The following is an 18,792-nucleotide window of genomic DNA, read 5'->3' as shown; positions in this document are numbered from 1 at the left end:
TACCTGTATCCTCTCCAATTAAATAAAAACCTTATTCACCTGATCTCTCAGTACGTTCACATGAGCTCTCGTCCAATCAAATCCCTCTAAATGATCTCTCCAATCAGTACCCCATCAATTATATATGCTTTAGGATACTAACTGCCTCAGATGAAAAGGTGAAAGGATACAGGGCGACTCTGCTATAGGTTCAGTTTCTGTGCCTTCATATCCAATGGGAGTAGTATTTTTTCAGCGGTGCATCCAATCCAAGTCCAGATGGTGCATTGGGCTGTCTCTCTTTGTGGGATATGTATCCATCCTTGTTTCAACAATCAGTTAGAGGAGCATTGCTTCAGACAACTCTGGGGTCTCAATCATCCTCTTTTCTCCCCACAAATCTTTGAAGAAAGCTCAAGCTCAAAGGCTTGAGAGTATCAGGTCAAAGTTAAACCATCACAATCACCTTTTTAAAACAAAGGTTTGGCCGGTCTGGTAGAATTTCTCTTCCAATAATTCACAACCAAATGTGGAAAAACAGGGTGATGGTTGAATTCAGAAATCAGAGAAAGAGCAGGGATTTGAGTGGTGCAGTTCTCAAAAAGATAGCTTGGTAATTCCAGACATAACAAAGACTTGAGTTCGGTAAGGAAAGCTCAAGCGAGACAAAATATTGCTTCAAAAACAAGCACATAAATTCCAAAACAAAAGACACCCCACACTCGGGACACTGCCACAAGCATATAAAGACAGGGGTTCTCCACAAAGATGGGCACGCTCATAACTGGTAGCGGCAATGTAGTAACAACATCCATAGCACTAATGACGATAGTAATAACAAGAGGAATTAAAAGGGGTTTGCATCACGTTCAAATGAAAAGTCATTTCAGAGTTTGGTGGCCTCTTTTGACTCGTTGATTGTGTTCTTCATACAGGTTAGTTTGGTAGGCACACTAACAGGCACTGCATGCGATGGGGGTTGAGGTGTGGTGTGGGGAAGGGCTGTGGTATTGCGTCGGGGCGGGGTGAGGTTCATTTCTGTCCGCTGATGGACTGGGATATGGAGCGAGGCGGGATCATGTCCAGCAGGTATTCCCTCTGGCGGTCAGCCAGGCTGGACCCCTTGTGGCCGACCACATTGCCTGGGTTCAGGTAGGCAATGTTCACCCCTGGAGAGGGAGGAAGAGGGAGGGAGGCAGTGTGAGACTGTCAGAAAGGCCTGCCTCAGCCCCATCCCCTGGTCTATAAAGTTCTTTGGCTGATCTCAGCCCCATCCCAACCCCTGGTCCATACAGTTGTATGGCTGATTTCCGTCCCAATCCCAGCCCAACCCCTGGTCTATAAAGTTCTTTGGCTGATCTCAGTCCCATCCCCAGCCCAACCCCTGGTCTATAAAGTTATTTGGCTGATCTCAGTCCCATCCCCAGCCCAACCCCTGGTCTATAAAGTTATTTGGCTGATCTCAGTCCCATCCCCAGCCCAACCCCTGGTCTATAAAGTTATTTGGCTGATCTCAGTCCCATCCCCAGCCCAACCCCTGGTCTGTTTACTCACCAGGGATGCTGTAGAGCTGGCGGCGGTTGTCGTGATGCTGCTGCTGCTGCTGCTGTTGCTGCTGTGCCCGGCTGTGCCCACTAGTGCCCAGCTGTCCACTGCGCTTTCCAGTCATGCCCAGCAGGCTGCTGGCCACCGAGAGCTGGGAGGCCTGGGCGAAGTTGGAGAGGACGCCCCGGGCCGAGCCAGACAGACCCCGTTGGAGGGAGGCCTGTGACTGGGTCACCTGGGGCTGAGGCGCCTGGAGGTCACACACACATACACACATCAGATGGAGAGTCTATTTGTCAGCACGGGACATCCTCAACAACTAAAGGGGGTGTGATGATGGTTGGGGAAATGTGAAAGTATCAATGCACATTCCCCGCCTACCTCAGGATTCCCCTTTTTGCAGCCATTTTACCCCTGTTTTTGTCACATAATCGTCGCTGGATGGATTTATTTCAAAATAATATATGCCAATTAGGAGACACTTTTAACCAAAGCAACTTACACAGTCATGCGTGTATACATTTTAAGTATGGGTGGTCCCAGGAATCGAACCCACTATTCTGGCACAGCAAGCACCATGCTCTACCAACTGAGCTACAGAGGACCACGTGAAAGCAATGCACATTCCAACCCTTGCTTGTAAATACACTTCCCAATTGATTTTGCGATTGCTTTTTAACGACCACTCAAACACATGCCAGTCCAGTTCAAAATGTCAACAATGGCATATGTGGTTTTTGATATACATCTATTTCAACGCCCACCCTTAGACAGGGATTAAAGACAGAAGAGAAAGTGATCATTGCACAAGACGGTGGTACATTTTTGTAAAGTTTTAAAAAGTTCAGATTTAATTCATTTGAAGTGTTTACAAAGTAACTCATCCAGTCACCCCCGAAAATGTACAACCAAATCTCATAAATAGGGGGTTTAATATTACACAAGACAGAGGTTTATGTGGTTTATGAGCTATAATTCAGTCAATATTTGATCAATTAAAAAAATATTGATCAAGTATCCATTACGCAGCTGTTACAATTGGACCTTTCATCAACTTTGCTGAACAATGCTAGATTACAGGGTGTCTGTTGCAGCAGGTAGCACTTACTAACAGCGGTGACAGTGACATACCTGTCTGTGTGTGTGATGTCTGCTCATGGACTCAGCCTTACTGACGCTTGGAACAGTTTGAGCTGAACTGGTGGCAAGAGCGGCTTGCAACTGGATTCTCTGCTCAATCTCCTGTGACACATTTAGTAAAATATGGTTACACACACACACACTATAAACAATGGTTGCCTGAACAGAGCAACGGGGAGCCAATGGAATGCTGACCTGCTCCTGCTGTAGAGCCTTGACAAAGGCGTTCTTCAGCCTATTGGTGTGCTCAGCCTTCAGTGCCTTCTTCTGATTGGACGACATACAGGTCTCGCAAAGTATGCGCCCACCCTTCTCCTGCTTCCAGTGAGGGGTGAAGTCTGTCTTGCACTGGGCACACGAGAAGGGCTCCATGGAGGAGGGCAAACGCAGTTTACCTAAAGAGAGAGCCACAAGAGTTCAATGAGGGGGGAAGAGCCCAATTCCAAACCGACTCATCTGATAACATTGTTGGTTTGATGGTTGTGCGCAGGACAAATGGCTAGCTAGCCATCAGCAAAAGGGTTCCAGTTCCTTCCCTTACCCTGACTGTCAATGACACTCTGCACAACCTCCTCCAGGCCCACCATGTAGATAAACTCGCTGTTGGCCGCTGACGGCAGGAAGTGGAGGAGCGGCGCTGGCGGCTTGGGAGGAGGGATCTCTAGCAGGGTTTTCTCCAACTGCTTCCTCAGGGCAAGTTTGGCAGCTGCCTGACTGCTGGCTGTGTCTGCCATGGAGGAGCCCACCGATGTCCCCCCTGGGCTGTGTGTGGCTGAGGGGCTGACCGCCCCCACCCCTGACACCCCGCTGATTCCTCCCGCGGCTCCGGCTGCCTGCATTTGGGTCAGGTTCATGTAGATGGCAGAGGAGGAGGAGGAGCCAGAGCGCTGAGAAGCTGCCACCTGCTGGGTGGAAGACTGCAAGTAAACACAGAGAACCATACCCGTCATTCAGATTTACGTTTAAGTCTGATGGCACAACAGCTACATTTATCTGCTAAAAATGATATAACAACCCTCAAAACCTGGCATCTGAGTGGAAGCAACTGATTTTGACAGTGGTATTCAAACTTTCCCAGCACTTTTTCTTTGGATGTCCCCTGTCCATAGACTGCTTACAGATTAAGGAACCCAATATGTGATTTTGTCATTTGGGTAAACTATCCCTTCAGTTTGAGAGAACCAATAAATACAATTTAATCAATAAAATAGTCTATTCTAATTATCTCTCAAAAAAGTTAGCATTATCCCCTACAATAATCTATACTCTTATTTCATTTTTTTCCACTGCTCTATGATGATTATGACCAATAACAGGGATGACGTTGGGGTTTTACCTGCTGGTAGCTAATGGCGTTGTTAGAGCTGCCAGTCGAGGAGCGCATGCCACCCTGCTTCTGCTGTGACAGCCTCTGGCCCTGCAGCTGGGCAGGGTTGGGCGCTATCACCCTGCTCTGTGACATCATCATCTGAGACATGGAGCTGTTGGTGGCTGACCTGATCACCGAGTGACCCTGGGGGAAGAAAGAGGAAAAGAAGGAGAAAAATATCATAAATAGGACATGGATGGTGGTTTTTGTCGGTTTTCAGTGTCATGTCATTTTCCTGCTCATATTCACCAGAGATTATTTAAGAGGGTAATGCCTCTTCATACCACGAGATGGCACCACTGTGCTATTATTGAAACAGGAGACTGCTTTATTGTGAGATGGATCTCAAGCAAAATATTAAAAATCATTGTTCAATCCCATCCCCCAACTTTGGCTTCCTTGCGCCTGCCCAACTTGCATTGTGACCGACCCAAGGCACAAAGGGAACCCAAAGAGAACCAGTACTGTAGCCCACCTGTGCAATGCTGTAGCCCACCTGTGCAGTGCGATGGTTCTGGGGCTCTGGGGTGTGGTGGCCAGGGCGACCAGACATCTTGCTCATGCTCTGAGCACCGTGGACGGCACCACTCTGGAGGGCAGACGCTGTGTTCTGGACCACAGGGACCTGAGGGGGACGGAGGGGAGAGGTGATAGAGGGGTCAAACATAGAATAATGCTAATGTAATAAGGTTATTTACCTGACACTTTTATCCTAAGCAACTTATAAGTAAGCCCTTTCCACTCTATATTGGGTGAATATAGCAGATTTGGTCACTGATATGCGCATTAATTGGATAGCAGTATAGTAACATACTATACATTACGTCAGAGCTCTGGGTATCCGTTTTAAAGCGGTATATTTAATTTTAATTGTATTTAACCTTTATTTAACTAAGCAAGTCAGTTAAGAACAAATTCTTATTTACAATGACGGCCTACCAAAAGGCAAAAGGCCTCCTGCGGGGATGGGGGTGTAACGCTCTGGGTGTAGTGGGTGCAAAGTCAGGCGCAGAGAGTACAGGGTAGTGCTATTTATTGCACACACGGCAAACATAAGTCACCCCACGAAACACAGGGCGCACACAAAACAAATGCCCCAAACACGGGGACTCAAACAGTCCGGAGAAAAGCCCACGAACGAGACACGTCAACATCGAACGTGCTCAGAGCAACACAAAACAATCCCGCACAAGGAGCAGGCGGGCCTACTGGCTAACATAGCCCGACTAATCAGCCTACACACAAAACAGGTGAAACCAATAAACAGAAAGGGGAAAAGGGATCAGTGGCAGCTAGTAGGCCGGTGACGACGACCGCCACCCAAACAGGAAGGGGAGCCATCTTCGGTCGGAGTCGTGACAGGGGGCTGGGATTCAAAATAAAAATAGATGAAATAAAAATATAGGACAAAACACACAACAAGAGAGACACCACAACACTACATAAAGAGAGACCTAAGACGACAACATAGCATGGCAGCAACACATGACATGGGAATCGACTGACAGACATTCCAAGCGGGAGCACCACCTGCAACAAGAAGATGCCCCCATCCTTCGCGACAATTGTGTTACTTTGGCATTAATGATTGTTATGTTTGATGTACAATTACGGCGTCATACCCTGGGTTGTTGTTCTGAACAGAAGGAGCCTATATTCGGCGTAATGTGAAGAAAATGATCTGTGATTTAGCACCCGAATGCACCCATGGCTCCATTCCATGCGCACCAAAAATTCTGTTCCTCTGAAGTGCCTTGTGAAAGCCTAACACTAAAAATCAGATTATAGAACTTCGCTACTCATGTTGGCAATATAATAATCATTCAAATATGCACACCTAACCCTGATTGCAATTTGCAATGGACCATTTTTGGATTGCATTAACAACAGTAATTGTGTGATGGTGTGGATGCGGGGCTGTGTTCCAAACCCAAAAAATACAAGGGTGCTTGCTTTAGTTCCTTAACAGTACAGCTAGGAGAGCTCAAAAGAGAATCTAATTGTTGAAGGCTCTTTCCTTGTCTCATAAACATGTATTTAAATTACTTAGGAACTGTGCACACATAGGTGTGGTGTGTAGCAACTTGGAGACACCAATTTGACCTCTGACCCTGAAATTGTTTTGTCTTATACTGCATCTACCCCAAATGTTGCATGGATATTCTCATTGTGTTATTGAATGTGTCCAGAGTATTTCCATATTTCTTTATCAACAAATATTGCAGAAAGTACAAGAAATGTCAAATGCAGATAAAATGAACCGCATAATGTTTGGATTCTTGTGTCAGGTGAACTGTTTGTTTCCCCATAATCTCTAAAGTGTTCCCTTTCAATTGCTACAATGGTTATGCATATGCTTCTTTTTTATGTTTAGGCCCTATCCGTATAGGCCAATTCCCCCGAGTGTAAAGTGTTAATGCATAAGCAGTAAGTCAGTGAGAAAAGGATGAGTGAGTGAGAGAGTGATGAGTGCAGTGCAGTGGCTGAGAGAATAAGAGAGGGTTGAGTGTGGTGGATGAGAGAGTAGGAGAGGGATGAGTGCAGTGACAGAGAGAGAGGGATGAGTGCGGTGGCTGAGAGAACGAGAGAGAGAGAGGGATGAGTGCGGTGGCTGAGAGTGTGACAGAGTGAGCAGTGGATGCCAGAGGGATGAGCGAGTGAACGACTGAAGCAGATGAGTATAGAGGATGGATGGGACAGCATTGGGTGGGTGACTGACTGACCTTCTGCACCAGGTTCTCCTTCTGCATCTGGCTCTGCCTCAGCTTCTTCAGGAGCACCAGCCTGGCCTCCTCCAGCCTCAGCTCCTCTCTCAGAGCCCTGATCATCTTCTGCCTCTCTTCCCCCGTCTTACCCTGAAGCACACACATAGAAACAAATGAGCACACATACTGTACCCACTTCTGCCATTCCTCTCCATACCCACATATACAACTATAAAACATTTTATCTATTCTACTTGGTTTTTGTGTATAGATTATGTGTTATAGCTGATACCAATGATGTATAGATGATATAATGTATTATAGCTAATACCAAATTAATATCTGTACTGTTTGCCTACAGTGTCTCAAAACTATCTGAGTGGTCCACAATGTATTTTTTTTAAATGAATGGATTAACTCTACACAACTATGCACTTTTCTAACACTCATACACACAAAAAGACAATATGCACATACTTCAACATTTGTCAAGACTGCGCTAATATGTGCTGTAACACACACAAACACACACACACCTTAAACATCTCCAGGTTCGCTGCCCTCAGGCGTTCTTCCCCTTGGCTGGGCCCTCTTGGACTGGACGCCTCATTGTCTGACAGGACGATCACATCAGGGGAGGGTGTGTGTCGCTCCCGGTCCGCGTCACTGTGGAGGAACACACACACTTTCAACTCTGACTGACTGATTCTTAATTGTAAGAAGGATTTCTATTTTCCCTCCTATCCTCTTGTACTCCCCCTCTCTCCTCCTCCACTCACCCTTTCCGGGCGCTGAAATCCACTGGCTCCTCGCCCATGTTCTCCTTCCCACTCTTTCCCACCATGCCATGGGCTCCCACAACCTGACCACGGAGGCTCCCATTGGTCTTCTCCTCATAAGCCCCTCCCCCTGAAGACCCATGACCCTTGACCTCACCCCTTAGGGCCCCGCCTCCTGAGACCCCTCCCAATCCTCCCCCCTCCAGGCCGGCCAAGTCCTTGCGTTTCAGATAGGCCAGCATCTTGAGGCGCTCCATAGCTTGGTGGCCCTCCATCTTAATGCGTTTGGAGAGCAGCTCATCTCGCTCACTGCTCGTGGCGCCGCCTGCAGGCGAGGAGGAGTCCAGGCCTCGCTTCAGCAGGCTCAGCCGCACCGCCTCCTCATTCAGTCGCTCCATACTGGACTGGATGGATGAAAAAGAGAAAGAGAGACAGGGATAAAGGGATGGAGAGGAGTACGTAGGAAACCTCTTAAGTTAGCCATGATTATTTGTCCTAATGTGGCCGATGTGAAATGGCTAGCTAGTTAGCGGTGGTGCGCGCTAGTAGTGTTTCAGTCGGTGACGTCACTTGCTCTGCAAGGGCGGCGGCTTTTGTGGAGCCATGGGTAACGATGCTTCGTGAGTGACTGTGGTTGATGTGTGCAGAGGGTCCCTGGTTCGAGCCCAGGTTGGGGCGAGGAGAGGGACGGAAGCTATACTGTTACACTAAGATAATCATATTTGTTTTATGACATATATTGAAATGTGCAACTCAAACACAAACAATGAAAACCTCTACTCAAGCAAGGAAAGAAAATATCTTCACTTGTATGTACAGTGGGCATACTTGAGCTAATGATACACTAGCAATTTTTGGAGACAATATTGCTGGCAACGGAGTAGGGTATGAGACACTGGAGCAATTATAAACAATATGGCCATGAATAGCATATGAACTTAAAACCTACATTTCCCCATTTATTTACTCATCTCCTATAGCTTTTTGTTGCTTGTTGACCGACACATTGGTCCTGGAATTTGTCAGCTAACAAACGAGCAACAAAGAACTCAACCTACTGTCAGTCAAGTCAACAATGGCAATGCAGACATATGGATAACTAGATTTAGCAAACGTTATGCTTCACAATTCTAAGTTCGTAAGTGTAAATGGTATTCATCAAGCTATCCAAGCTAGTTTAACATACAAAAAAACGATCTAAAAGAAAAACGAAAAAGGCTAGCTAGCAAATTAGCCTGTTAGTCTGATTGACATAGCATGGGTTTCAGGTTAGCATGCTAATGACGATTAGCATGCACCCCAGGTGGATATATGTCCATTAACATGACAAACTGAATAGAGTAAAACACTAGGATCACCTGCTCTTTCAATGACATTGACTGACCAGGTGAATCGAAATGATCCCTTGTTGATGTCACCTGTTAAATCCACTTCAATCAGTGTAGATGAACGGGAAGAAACAGGTTAAAGAAGGATTTTTAAGTCTTGAGACATGGATTGTATATGTATGCGCCCTTCAGAGGGTGAATGGGCAATGCAAAATATTTAAGTACCTTTGAACAGGGTATGGTAGTAAGTGCCAGGCGCACTGGTTTGAGTGTGTCAAGAACTGCAACGCTGCTGGGTTTTTCACACTCAACAGTTCCTATGTGTATCAAGAATGGTCCACCACCCAAAGGACATCCAGCCAACTTGACACAACTGTGGGAAGCATTGGAGTCAACATGGGCCAGCATACCTGTGGGACCCTTTCGACTGATCAAAATTCCTCAGCTTATAATAAGTTGCTCATTTTCAATGGAAAAATGTTGCAGCAGCCACAGTGAAGGATAGCTGACAGGTCTGCTGCTCTCCCACCATATTGTTTGTTTTGCCACCTCAGACAGCGCTAACAGTTATCTGTCATTACCCCTGTCCCATAACCATAGACTAGCAGCAGGCTAACACAGTACAGCACACACAGCTATCCTATTGAATTAAGAGTCAAATAAGCATGTGTAACAACTGTTACAACTCCAATAATCACTATTCTTACTTCTATCCTAAAAGTTCATATTTCCATCAAAGCCAACAGAAAACAATGGGAGAAATACTTTCTGTCCTTTAACATGGTTGCAGGTACAGAAAAAGGCACACACCCACATTTTTTCCTTCCTGACCTTCTCCAGTCTGAGTTAAAGGGGTATGTAATATGATATGTACCCAAGACAGAACATGCTTGAGGGCTTTATGTATCTATATGGATGTATACTGTACCCTGTGTGTGTGTGTTACTGTAACATGCATGGTGTGCAAATCCGATTGTATGACTCAAGTGTGTGAAATACAAAGGTTGGTTGAGGATGCACAGGCAGACAATGTAGGTTGTGCCACAGGGAGTTAGTTTGCCCTGCAACTTCAACCAATGATACGCTTGAAGAAGTTGGAGAGGGATGAGGATTGGCCAGGAAGAGGGGGGGAGGGGTTGTCAGGGGACTAGGATGGTGGACTGGTTATAATTAGAGCATAATGCCTTGCTATGTAGAAATGGTAGCACTCTTATGTACACACACTAACACACACACACACACACACTACCACACCCATTTATAAGGAAACACACATAGTATGATTTTTCAATGTAGCAATTAATAAATACAAAAAAATGTGTACTACTCTCTCTCTCCAGGTCCAGAGAGTCATCATGCATGAGATATGGAAGTTACCACGTCCTTTACAAAGGAAAAAGGAAGTGGTAACCCACATAGAAAACTGTGGAGAGAGAGAGAGACAGAGAGAGCAAGAGCGAGAGAGATAAGGAGAAGGTAGAATAGTGAGTAAGTGTGAGTAAAACCAAATTTTCTTGTGGTGTGTGTTTTTGTGTGTCTGTGTGTGTACATGTGACCATCTTTACCCAGCACCTCTTGCCCCCCCCCTTCTCTGTCCCTATTGCTCCTTATATAATGTGATGACTGTTTCCCTCAGCTGCAACAAACCACCATCTATCTCTCTCTCCCACCAGTCTCCTCCCACAGCGCCCAACCCCAACACGCATCGACACACATGCACGCACACACACCACACTCTGGGCACGCTGCCAAACAACACAAGTCAGACGCCTCCATACCGCGAGAGGAAGAGAGGAGGAAGAAAAAGGGGGTGCTAAGATGGAAGGATGGTAAACGAGAGGGGATGATCAGCATAAGCACAGACACACACAGACATACTTAAACAGCACACAGACAGACACAGTCAGACATACACACTAACATTCCCCAAAGCTACATAATCATTATCCTGCAAAGTGAAGCTACTGTTGAAGTGATGTAGAGGTTGGACAAAAATACATTCTACTGGGACCAGCACCCTCGGATAAAAGATGCAGTGATATACACAAATCTGTCTTACTGTCCTTTCTCTTTTTTACAATGATCATATTGGCATTCAATCCTAAACAATCCTACAGGGACAACGGACAGACTGCTATGATACAGTATATATATATCATAGTCACTGTAGCCTATATCCTGTAAAAGAGAGCTACACAATAGAAGACTGACACAGTAACAGATAAAGATATGTACAGTATACTTCATCCATACCCAGCCCTGTGAGAAGACACACACACACACACACACACAGGGATTTCAGAGACCATGCCAACATAAGGCTCCTTTGTTCCCGTTCCTCAACCCCCACCCCTCCTCCATTTTCCTACAGTTGTGCGATGCCAACAAAGCACCCGTATAAACACTCCCCCCCTTCCCCTTCCCTGTCCTGACTCCACTTCCCTCCATCCATCCCTCAAAAAACACTGGGGAGAAAATACAACTTTGTTTTATCGTAAACATATGCTGCATAGTTGTGTTTGCAAGACCCCGAGGGGGGAAGGGAAGTGACGAATAAGGGCTTATGTCGTACTGTTGGCAATATAGTCCCAAGGGCTTTCATTTATGTAGGGACCAAGTATGTGCATGTACGTGGTGAATGAGGAGTAGATTACAAACAGAGATGTGATTTACTTCGTTAACCTTATTGTTGCTTGGTACTAGCAGAAGTCAGTGCAGAAGCAGCTTTAGAAACCCACCAATCTCAGCCTAACCTGTCAATGAGAGAGCACAGGTTGTATGCAAATAATGAAGTACTGATGATCGCCACACTTTTGACAACACATTGTTAGCAAGGTGCAACCGAATGGAAGAAAGGAATCAGCCATGATCCCATCCATGTCCTGACTTAATGTGGGAGAACCCTGAGCTAAGTTCTGAAAAAACACCAACACCAAAAAAATATTGTTTTAGCCTTTGTTCCAACAGAATACCATATAGCGGTGGATCCCAAACTGTGGGTCAGGACCAGGTGGGTCACGTGATTACATTTTTTTGCGCATTGCACATATTTTGAAATACATTTTTGGAATGGAAAACGCTTTCAGTGTCAACTTAAATGACTAAAAGCAAATAGAAAGTATGTAGAAAAGATAATGGACCTATAGAATAGCCTATAATCTTTGAGAACATACAACAAAATAAATGCTAGACTATCAGGCCCCCATTCATTTTGTTATCATGTTTGAGCATAAGAACACAGCATTAGACAAGCAAAAATGTGTAGAATTGCAGGAGATTAGCTAATAACAGCAACAAAAAGAATCTCAGCTCCATGGCAACATTTGTAGAATAGCTGAAAATTAGGTTTAAAAATATACATTTTTCTGTCCTCTGCTAAGGCGATATTTTTTACTTATTCTTTGGTCTGTGTAATATTAAAACTAGCTACTTTTATATGTGTTGTGTTGTGATACTTTCATTAACTTTCATAATTGCCCCCGAGGGGATAAATAAAGTTGTATTTAATTTAAATGAATATGTACTGTCAGACTGAATCCCTAGAATGACTCTTAAGGCTAATCTAAAAATCCTATTATCATTATAAATCACCATTATTACTATAATAACATGTAATGATCCGTTCATAAAGAACATGGGTGGTTCATGCCGGGTCACTGTGGTCATTAGGAGGGAATCAAACACAATCATATCTAACTCCATTCAAGATCAGTGTGTTTATGGGGGGGAGGAGAGAAATTAGGACAGGACACAAATAATTAACAGGGCCTTAAGTTTATCTATCTCATAAATGTAGCCTGATGAAAACTGTATTGACTGAAAAGAAAGGGGAAAATATATGAGGACATGGCAGTGCTGGCATCAGGGGTTGTTGTCTACAACCAATAGGGTTTCATCACACGATCAACCCCAGAGTACAGAGGGTTCCTAACATGAGACTGGTTAGGAAACAGTGTCCATGGGAAACCAAGGGGTAGCTGGTCACCTTGACAAAAAAGTCAGATAAAAAAACAAAAAAAAACAGAATCTATTCAATTGGATGAATCCATTTACTCACACAATAAATCTAGCACAAAGCAAATGCAAAAACACACACACACACACACACAAACACACAGTCCAACATTACACTGTGATATCATATCACACCTGTTAGTGTCAGATCACATAATCCAGACAAACTAACCTACACACTGTCACCCACACCCATCCTCCTGCTTCCACTACACTACAACAACACTTAGGAGGCCCAGTTCTTCATCACACAACACTTATCACATGGTTGCCATGGCAACTATGCCCTGTCTATTTATAGACCGCACCACTAATCAATTTAATTTCTGCGGTTGCCTAAGCAAAGAAGGGAGCAAGGGACAAAGGGAGCAAGAAGAAGAGGAGGAGAGAGCAGAGATGTCAGAGTTTTGTATTCTGTTTACAGTGGAGATGCTGCATTTCCTAGAAAGACATCCATACCTTTGTCCTAATGATACGTCAATCACATTTATTTATAAAGCCCTTCTTATATCAGCTGATGTCACAAAGTGCTATACAGAAACCCAGCCTAAAGCCCCAAACAGCAAGCAATGCAGATGTAGAAGCACGGTGGCTAGGAATAACACCATAGAAAGGCCGGAACCTAGAAAGAAACCTAGAAAGGAACCAGGCTCTGAGGGGTGGCCAGTCCTCTTCTGGATGTGCCAGGTGGAGATAATAACAGAACATGGCCAATATGTTCAAATGTTCATAGATGACCAGCAGGGTCAAATAATAATAATCACAGTGGTTGTAGAGGGTGCAACAGGTTAGCACCTTAGGAGTAAATGTCAGTTGGCTTTTCATAGCCGAACCATGATTGATCGAGACAGGTTTGTTAAGAGGATTTTAAAATGGACCAAGATGGACAGACATGTACATGCATATTATGAAAACGGGCAATTCCACAGGTAACGATGCTGAGACTCAGATTTTTCACTTTAACCCTATCAGTCCCAAGACCCCAATATCAATTGTTGGGATGTTTATTATATTAAGCCAATTAAGTGTTTTAGGCCTAACGTTTTATTTTCAGGACAACCATTGCGCACAAGTAAAACTCAAATCAGTTTGACAAACAGTTGCATTCATGAGTTTTTTTGACAAATGTCAATTTAAAAAAATGGTCAGCCAAAGCAAAAACCTGATAAAAATTGAATGCTGTAAGTACAGAAATTGTTTGCTCACTGAGAAATTAATATGCAGCTAGTCAGTGACAACTGTGTGGAGTTTGGAGTTTGTGACAGCAACTATGTGAGCTTATTACAGCATATTACGCTTGTGAGCGTCATAGAGCAAAATGTGCTACATGTGTTTGTGAGGGTCTCAGCCTTCCATAGATAGCTTTTAGTAGTTCGTAGCACAAATCATTCTGACGTTTTTATAAAAAGATCCGTCCCTGGGCCCCTTCGGGATCCGCCCTTGTCTCACAAACACCACTCTAGCTCAGCCCCTGTTAATCATACATACTAATTTTTTGTTTTATTTAACCTTTATTTAACTTGGCAAGTCAGTTGAGAACAAATTCTGATTTACAATGACGGCCTACCCCGGCGAAACATGGACAACGTTGGGCCAATTTTGCGCCGCCCTATAGGACTCCCAATCACAACCGGATGTGATACAGCCTGGATTCAAACTAGGGATTGTAGTGTTGCCTTTTGCACTGAGATGCAATGCCTTAGACCGCTGCGCCACTCAGAGCATGATGGTCTGTAAGTCAAACACATGAATGTTTAAAGGAGGTCAAAAGTCCAAAACGTGACGATGGGACTCATTGGGTTAAAATGTATGCCAAACTAAAACCAACGATTGCAAAGTTAAACAAACCAAAACATTATATGCACAAGGATGAGTTTGAACAATTTCCACAGAAAATGTTACAAAAACACATTTAGCTGAAGAACAGTGCAGATGCAAAGTTCGGTAAAAGAAGGACGGCACAAAAGAGCACAACCCATCATTCTGCATTTGCATTGTTCATGTGTTTTTCTAACATTTTCAGTGGAAATTGTTTAAGTAGTCATTCTGAATTGTTGTATCGTTTGTTTAGCTTTGCAGTCATTGGTTTTTGTTTGACATACATTTTAAAGTGAAACATGTCAGTCTCAGCATCATTCTGTCACCATGGAATTGCCCATACACAAATGCATTGCAACTGCCGTAAGGCCTATCCCATCTAGGTAGATAAGGCCTAGCCTATAACATGGGTCACAGAGTTGGGCCCCCTGTCCCTTTAAGAACAAGAGTCACCCATTATCTCTCCTTTCTGTTCCCCTGTGGTGCCAAGCACTGTCCTAACGCGCTAGCCAGTCTGAGCCGGTCTATAACCTCAGGATATGGAATGATCTCTTAATATGAAGCCTTTAGTGACGTCACATGGGGGAGAGAGAGAGGTGGGTATGTGTGTGGGGAGCAGGCGTACAAACTCATGATGTGCAAAATTCAGATTAGTTCTATGGAGTTTGTATTGTGGACGCCTTTCAAACCATCCACACTGCTTCTAACCTACATTTACCCACACATTGTCTGTCAACCACTCATGTCAGGGTTTGTGTTGTGATGATGATGTGAGGTATATGAACCCTAAAGAGTTGCCAGTTCGGGTCCCACTTCAGTTCAACCCTGGCGGTGCTCCTTTAATGGCACACTTCAGTCTAATTTGCTTCTGGAGATAAAGAGCCCAAGAGATGTATAATTTGAAGCCAGGAGATCTACAAATGGAGACTAGAATGACAGAAGAGCACATAGACAACCACCTGTCCACCCCCTTTCTGCATTTCTATTCCAAAAATCAATTGTATGGCAGAGGAATCTCCAAACTTTCATCTCACCTGCAAAAGTCAAAGTCAACTAGACAAGTTCTTCTAGGAATAAATCATCAGGAACGTGACAGTCAAAATGTGTCATAAATCAAAGATTTGGTCCGTTTGTTACGGTCTCTGTTTGACCTCCATGAGTAAATGCCATGATAGTTTGAACAAGTAGTTCTCAAGGATGGAAAATATTTACTATTGGATTCTTGGAAAAAGTGGCACTGACTAGTGAAACATTGTCCCTCTGTGTTGGTCACAAAAAACAGAGGTAAAGTCTAACCCTAGTGGGAATAAATACAAAAGTTACAAAATGATAATAAAACACATACATACACAAAATAGATTATCTGCTTATCTATTGGTTTTCACAAGTGACATTTCTGATGCAAAAATACATCAATTGACCTGTCACTGAAACATACATTAACCTGTCATACATTGACCTGCCACTGAAATGTTCATGAAACTCAAAGAAAAAAACGAAGTTGACACCAGCTGAACAAAATTTGATTAAAGTCAACTGATAAGAACTCTGACAATCTGGTTGCCCCACGTATCACTACAGGCATTCACTGATTCCTTCAACAGCACTTGTCATCGCCAACCATGGTGGCCATTTGCATAGGGCTAGGAAACAAGTTGAGAGGGTGAACACGTCTTCACTTACGTAAATGGCTGATGCATTTTGAATTAATTTTATTGTATGACATATGTACAACACTTCATGCCATTTGTCTCCAGTTCGCGCAAAAAATATCCTTCATATTCACAAACTCGATCGTAGCAACGTTGATAAATATATTTCAACAATCAAATTACAACCATCGGTTTCAGATTAACATTTTGTTCATAACGACACCACGAAGACGCATTTTCCCCCCAACCAATCTAGTTTAACCTCAAGGGACTCGAGATTAAACAATAAAAGTATTCTATCAATATGATCCGCGCTCAATGTATCATTTATTGCTATAATGTAAACAAATTTGGAACGTTAAAACATTATCAACGTTTGTGTCCGCTGTTTTAGGCAGACCTCTCTCATTACCTACATTTTGGAACTAAAAATAACGGCAAAGCGCATCACTATTAACCCAATAGAACTACTATGTAACCGTTATTTCGCTCCTCATCTCACATTGTCCCAGTACTTCAGTTGGACTGAAGTCTGGAGTCTCATCACATCTAGAACCATGATCCGGGCATTGAGGTTTTTAGTTAAACTTCACTTCAGATAGGCCGCGGCAAAATCCTCGGTCTCACCTGACTCGCCTTCACCCCGCAGGTTCCACTGGCTTCGGTTTTGGCTTTGGGATCCTGGGGCGCTGCAGTAAACACTCACAACCAGTCAGTCCCCGACACTGGCAGGCAATACAAAAGCGCTGATTGGGCCCCGACAAGCTCTCACGCTCTCTGTCCGTAACCAGACAGACAAATTATTGGACCGCGCTTGTGTCACTGACGCGCCTCTACTCAAAGGTGTATGTTGTTGTCTGGAGGGGAGAAAATAGGAGAAATTGACCGAGATGCCCATCCTGTGAACAATACAACATTTAGGCTATATGCCATCAAAAATGTGACATATGCTCATGTCGTCAGTTATTCTAGTCATGTCGTCAGTTATTCTAGTGTAGACATCACGTCGAATTAATTGATTGTAGCCTACTGGGCCTACTTTGATGCATTTATACTATTTTTAGTCAAGGGACAATTTTGTCAGGTTTTTGTAGCCTATTTCTTATGCAATCACTTGGACCTTATGTTAAACATATTTCACGGCTGAGGTAAGCTACCAGTATGGGACCCGCATTCAGCATGCATTATGCCCGGTCTAACAATAAACAAAGGTAATTTAATTGCCATGAGTAATAAACACTTAATGGCCTACATGCAAATCTGCATGCATTATAATTGGCATTCCAACTTTTGTAAGCTACCATTAAACATAAAGATTATCAGCCCTATGCTTCTACAATTTAGTTGAACAAATACTGTGAAACCATTGTCTATTTATTCTGCACAGGATGCTGCCTGGAAGCTATTGACCGAAATGCTAACTGTGCCCTCCAGTGGCTACCTGGTAGTATTGCGCGGGCACATTACTGTATAGTAGCTCAGTGACTTTCAACGTGGCACGGTCATAGGATGCCACCTTTCCAACAAGTCAGTTCGTCAAATGTGTGCCCTGCTAGAGCTGCCCTGGTCAAAGTACAGTTATTGTGAAGTGGAAATGTCTAGGAGCAACAACCACTCAGCCGCGAAGTGGTGGGCCTCACAAGCTCGAAGAACAGGACCGTCAAGTGCTGAAGTGGGTAAATATCATCTGTCCTCGGTTGCAACACTCACTGTCAAGTTCTGAACTGCTTCTGGACACTACTTCAGCACAAGAACTGTTCGTCGGGAGCTTCATCAGATTGGTTCGCATGGCCGAGCAGCCGCACACAAGCCTAAGATAATCATGCACAACGCCAAATGTCGGCAGGAGTGGCGTAAAACTTGTCACCACTAGACTCTGGAGTAGTGGAAACGTGTTCTCTGGAGAGATGATATCTGGCAGTCCTACAGACAAATCTAGGTTTGGCAGATGCCAGAACGCTACCTGCCTGAATGCATAGCGCCAACTGTAAAGTTTGGTGGAGGAATAATGGTCTGGGGCTGTTTTTCATGGTTCCGGCTAGGCCCCTTAGTTCCAGTGAAGGGAAATCTTAAATCTAGTGTACAATGATATTCCAGACGACTCTGTGCTACCAATTTTGCAGCAAGTTTGGGGAAGGCCCGTTCCTGTTTCATGACAATGCCCCCATGCACTAAGCGAGGTCCATACAGTAATGGTTTGTTGAGATCGATGTGGAAGAACTCAACTGGCCTGCACAAAGTCTTGACCTCAACACCATCTGAATCAATTGAAATGCTGACTGAGACCCAGGCCTAATCGCCCAACATCAGTGCCAGACTTACCATTGCTCGTGGCTGAATGGATGTAAGTCCCCGCAGTAATGTTCTCACATCTAGTGGAAAGCCTTCCCAAAAGAGTGGAGGCTATTATAGTGGAAAGGGGGGGGGGGACCAACTCCATATTAATACCACGATTTTGGAATG

The 18,792-nt window shown here is 44.2% G+C and overlaps 1 protein-coding gene across 5 annotated transcripts; it reads right to left on the bottom strand.

Annotated features, from left to right (window-relative positions):
• Positions 1-361: 361 nt before the first annotated feature.
• On the bottom strand, positions 362-17,210 carry LOC112222849 (transcriptional repressor p66-beta). 5 transcript variants are annotated; one of them, XM_024385683.2, is made up of 11 exons: positions 16,957-17,210; positions 7,518-7,921; positions 7,275-7,404; positions 6,757-6,888; positions 4,509-4,658; positions 4,001-4,177; positions 3,206-3,566; positions 2,860-3,059; positions 2,656-2,766; positions 1,534-1,774; positions 362-1,148 (listed from the first exon to the last, which is right to left on the bottom strand). In XM_024385683.2, the coding sequence occupies exons 2-11, from the start codon at positions 7,913-7,915 to the stop codon at positions 1,012-1,014; spliced, it is 2,037 nt and encodes a 678-aa protein (XP_024241451.1). In that variant the 5' UTR covers positions 7,916-7,921; positions 16,957-17,210; the 3' UTR covers positions 362-1,011. The 5 variants fall into 5 exon arrangements, with proteins under 5 accessions (XP_024241451.1, XP_024241452.1, XP_024241453.1 ...); XM_024385684.2 differs by having other exon boundaries at positions 3,206-3,581; positions 4,530-4,658; XM_024385685.2 differs by having other exon boundaries at positions 3,206-3,569; positions 4,530-4,658.
• Between the last annotated feature and the right edge of the window lie 1,582 nt (positions 17,211-18,792).

Source organism: Oncorhynchus tshawytscha, linkage group LG23, assembly GCF_018296145.1.
Source record: "Oncorhynchus tshawytscha isolate Ot180627B linkage group LG23, Otsh_v2.0, whole genome shotgun sequence".
NCBI lineage: Eukaryota > Metazoa > Chordata > Actinopteri > Salmoniformes > Salmonidae > Oncorhynchus > Oncorhynchus tshawytscha.
Note: the sequence above shows the minus strand (reverse complement) of the source record. Positions and strands in the feature narration are given on the sequence as shown.

What these genes read in the sequence shown, in the direction of transcription:
- LOC112222849 (XM_024385680.2), bottom strand. Translation starts at nt 7,915, where the DNA reads ATGGAGCGACTGAATGAGGAGGCGGTGCGGCTGAGCCTGCTGAAGCGA. An exon ending in GATTTCAGCGCCCGGAAAGG is followed by an intron (nt 7,405 to 7,517) that starts GTGAGTGGAGGA and finishes GTTCCTCCACAG; the next exon opens with TGACGCGGACCGGGAGCGAC. An exon ending in GACATCACACACACAGACAG is followed by an intron (nt 1,775 to 2,655) that starts GTATGTCACTGT and finishes TGTGACCTCCAG; the next exon opens with GCGCCTCAGCCCCAGGTGAC.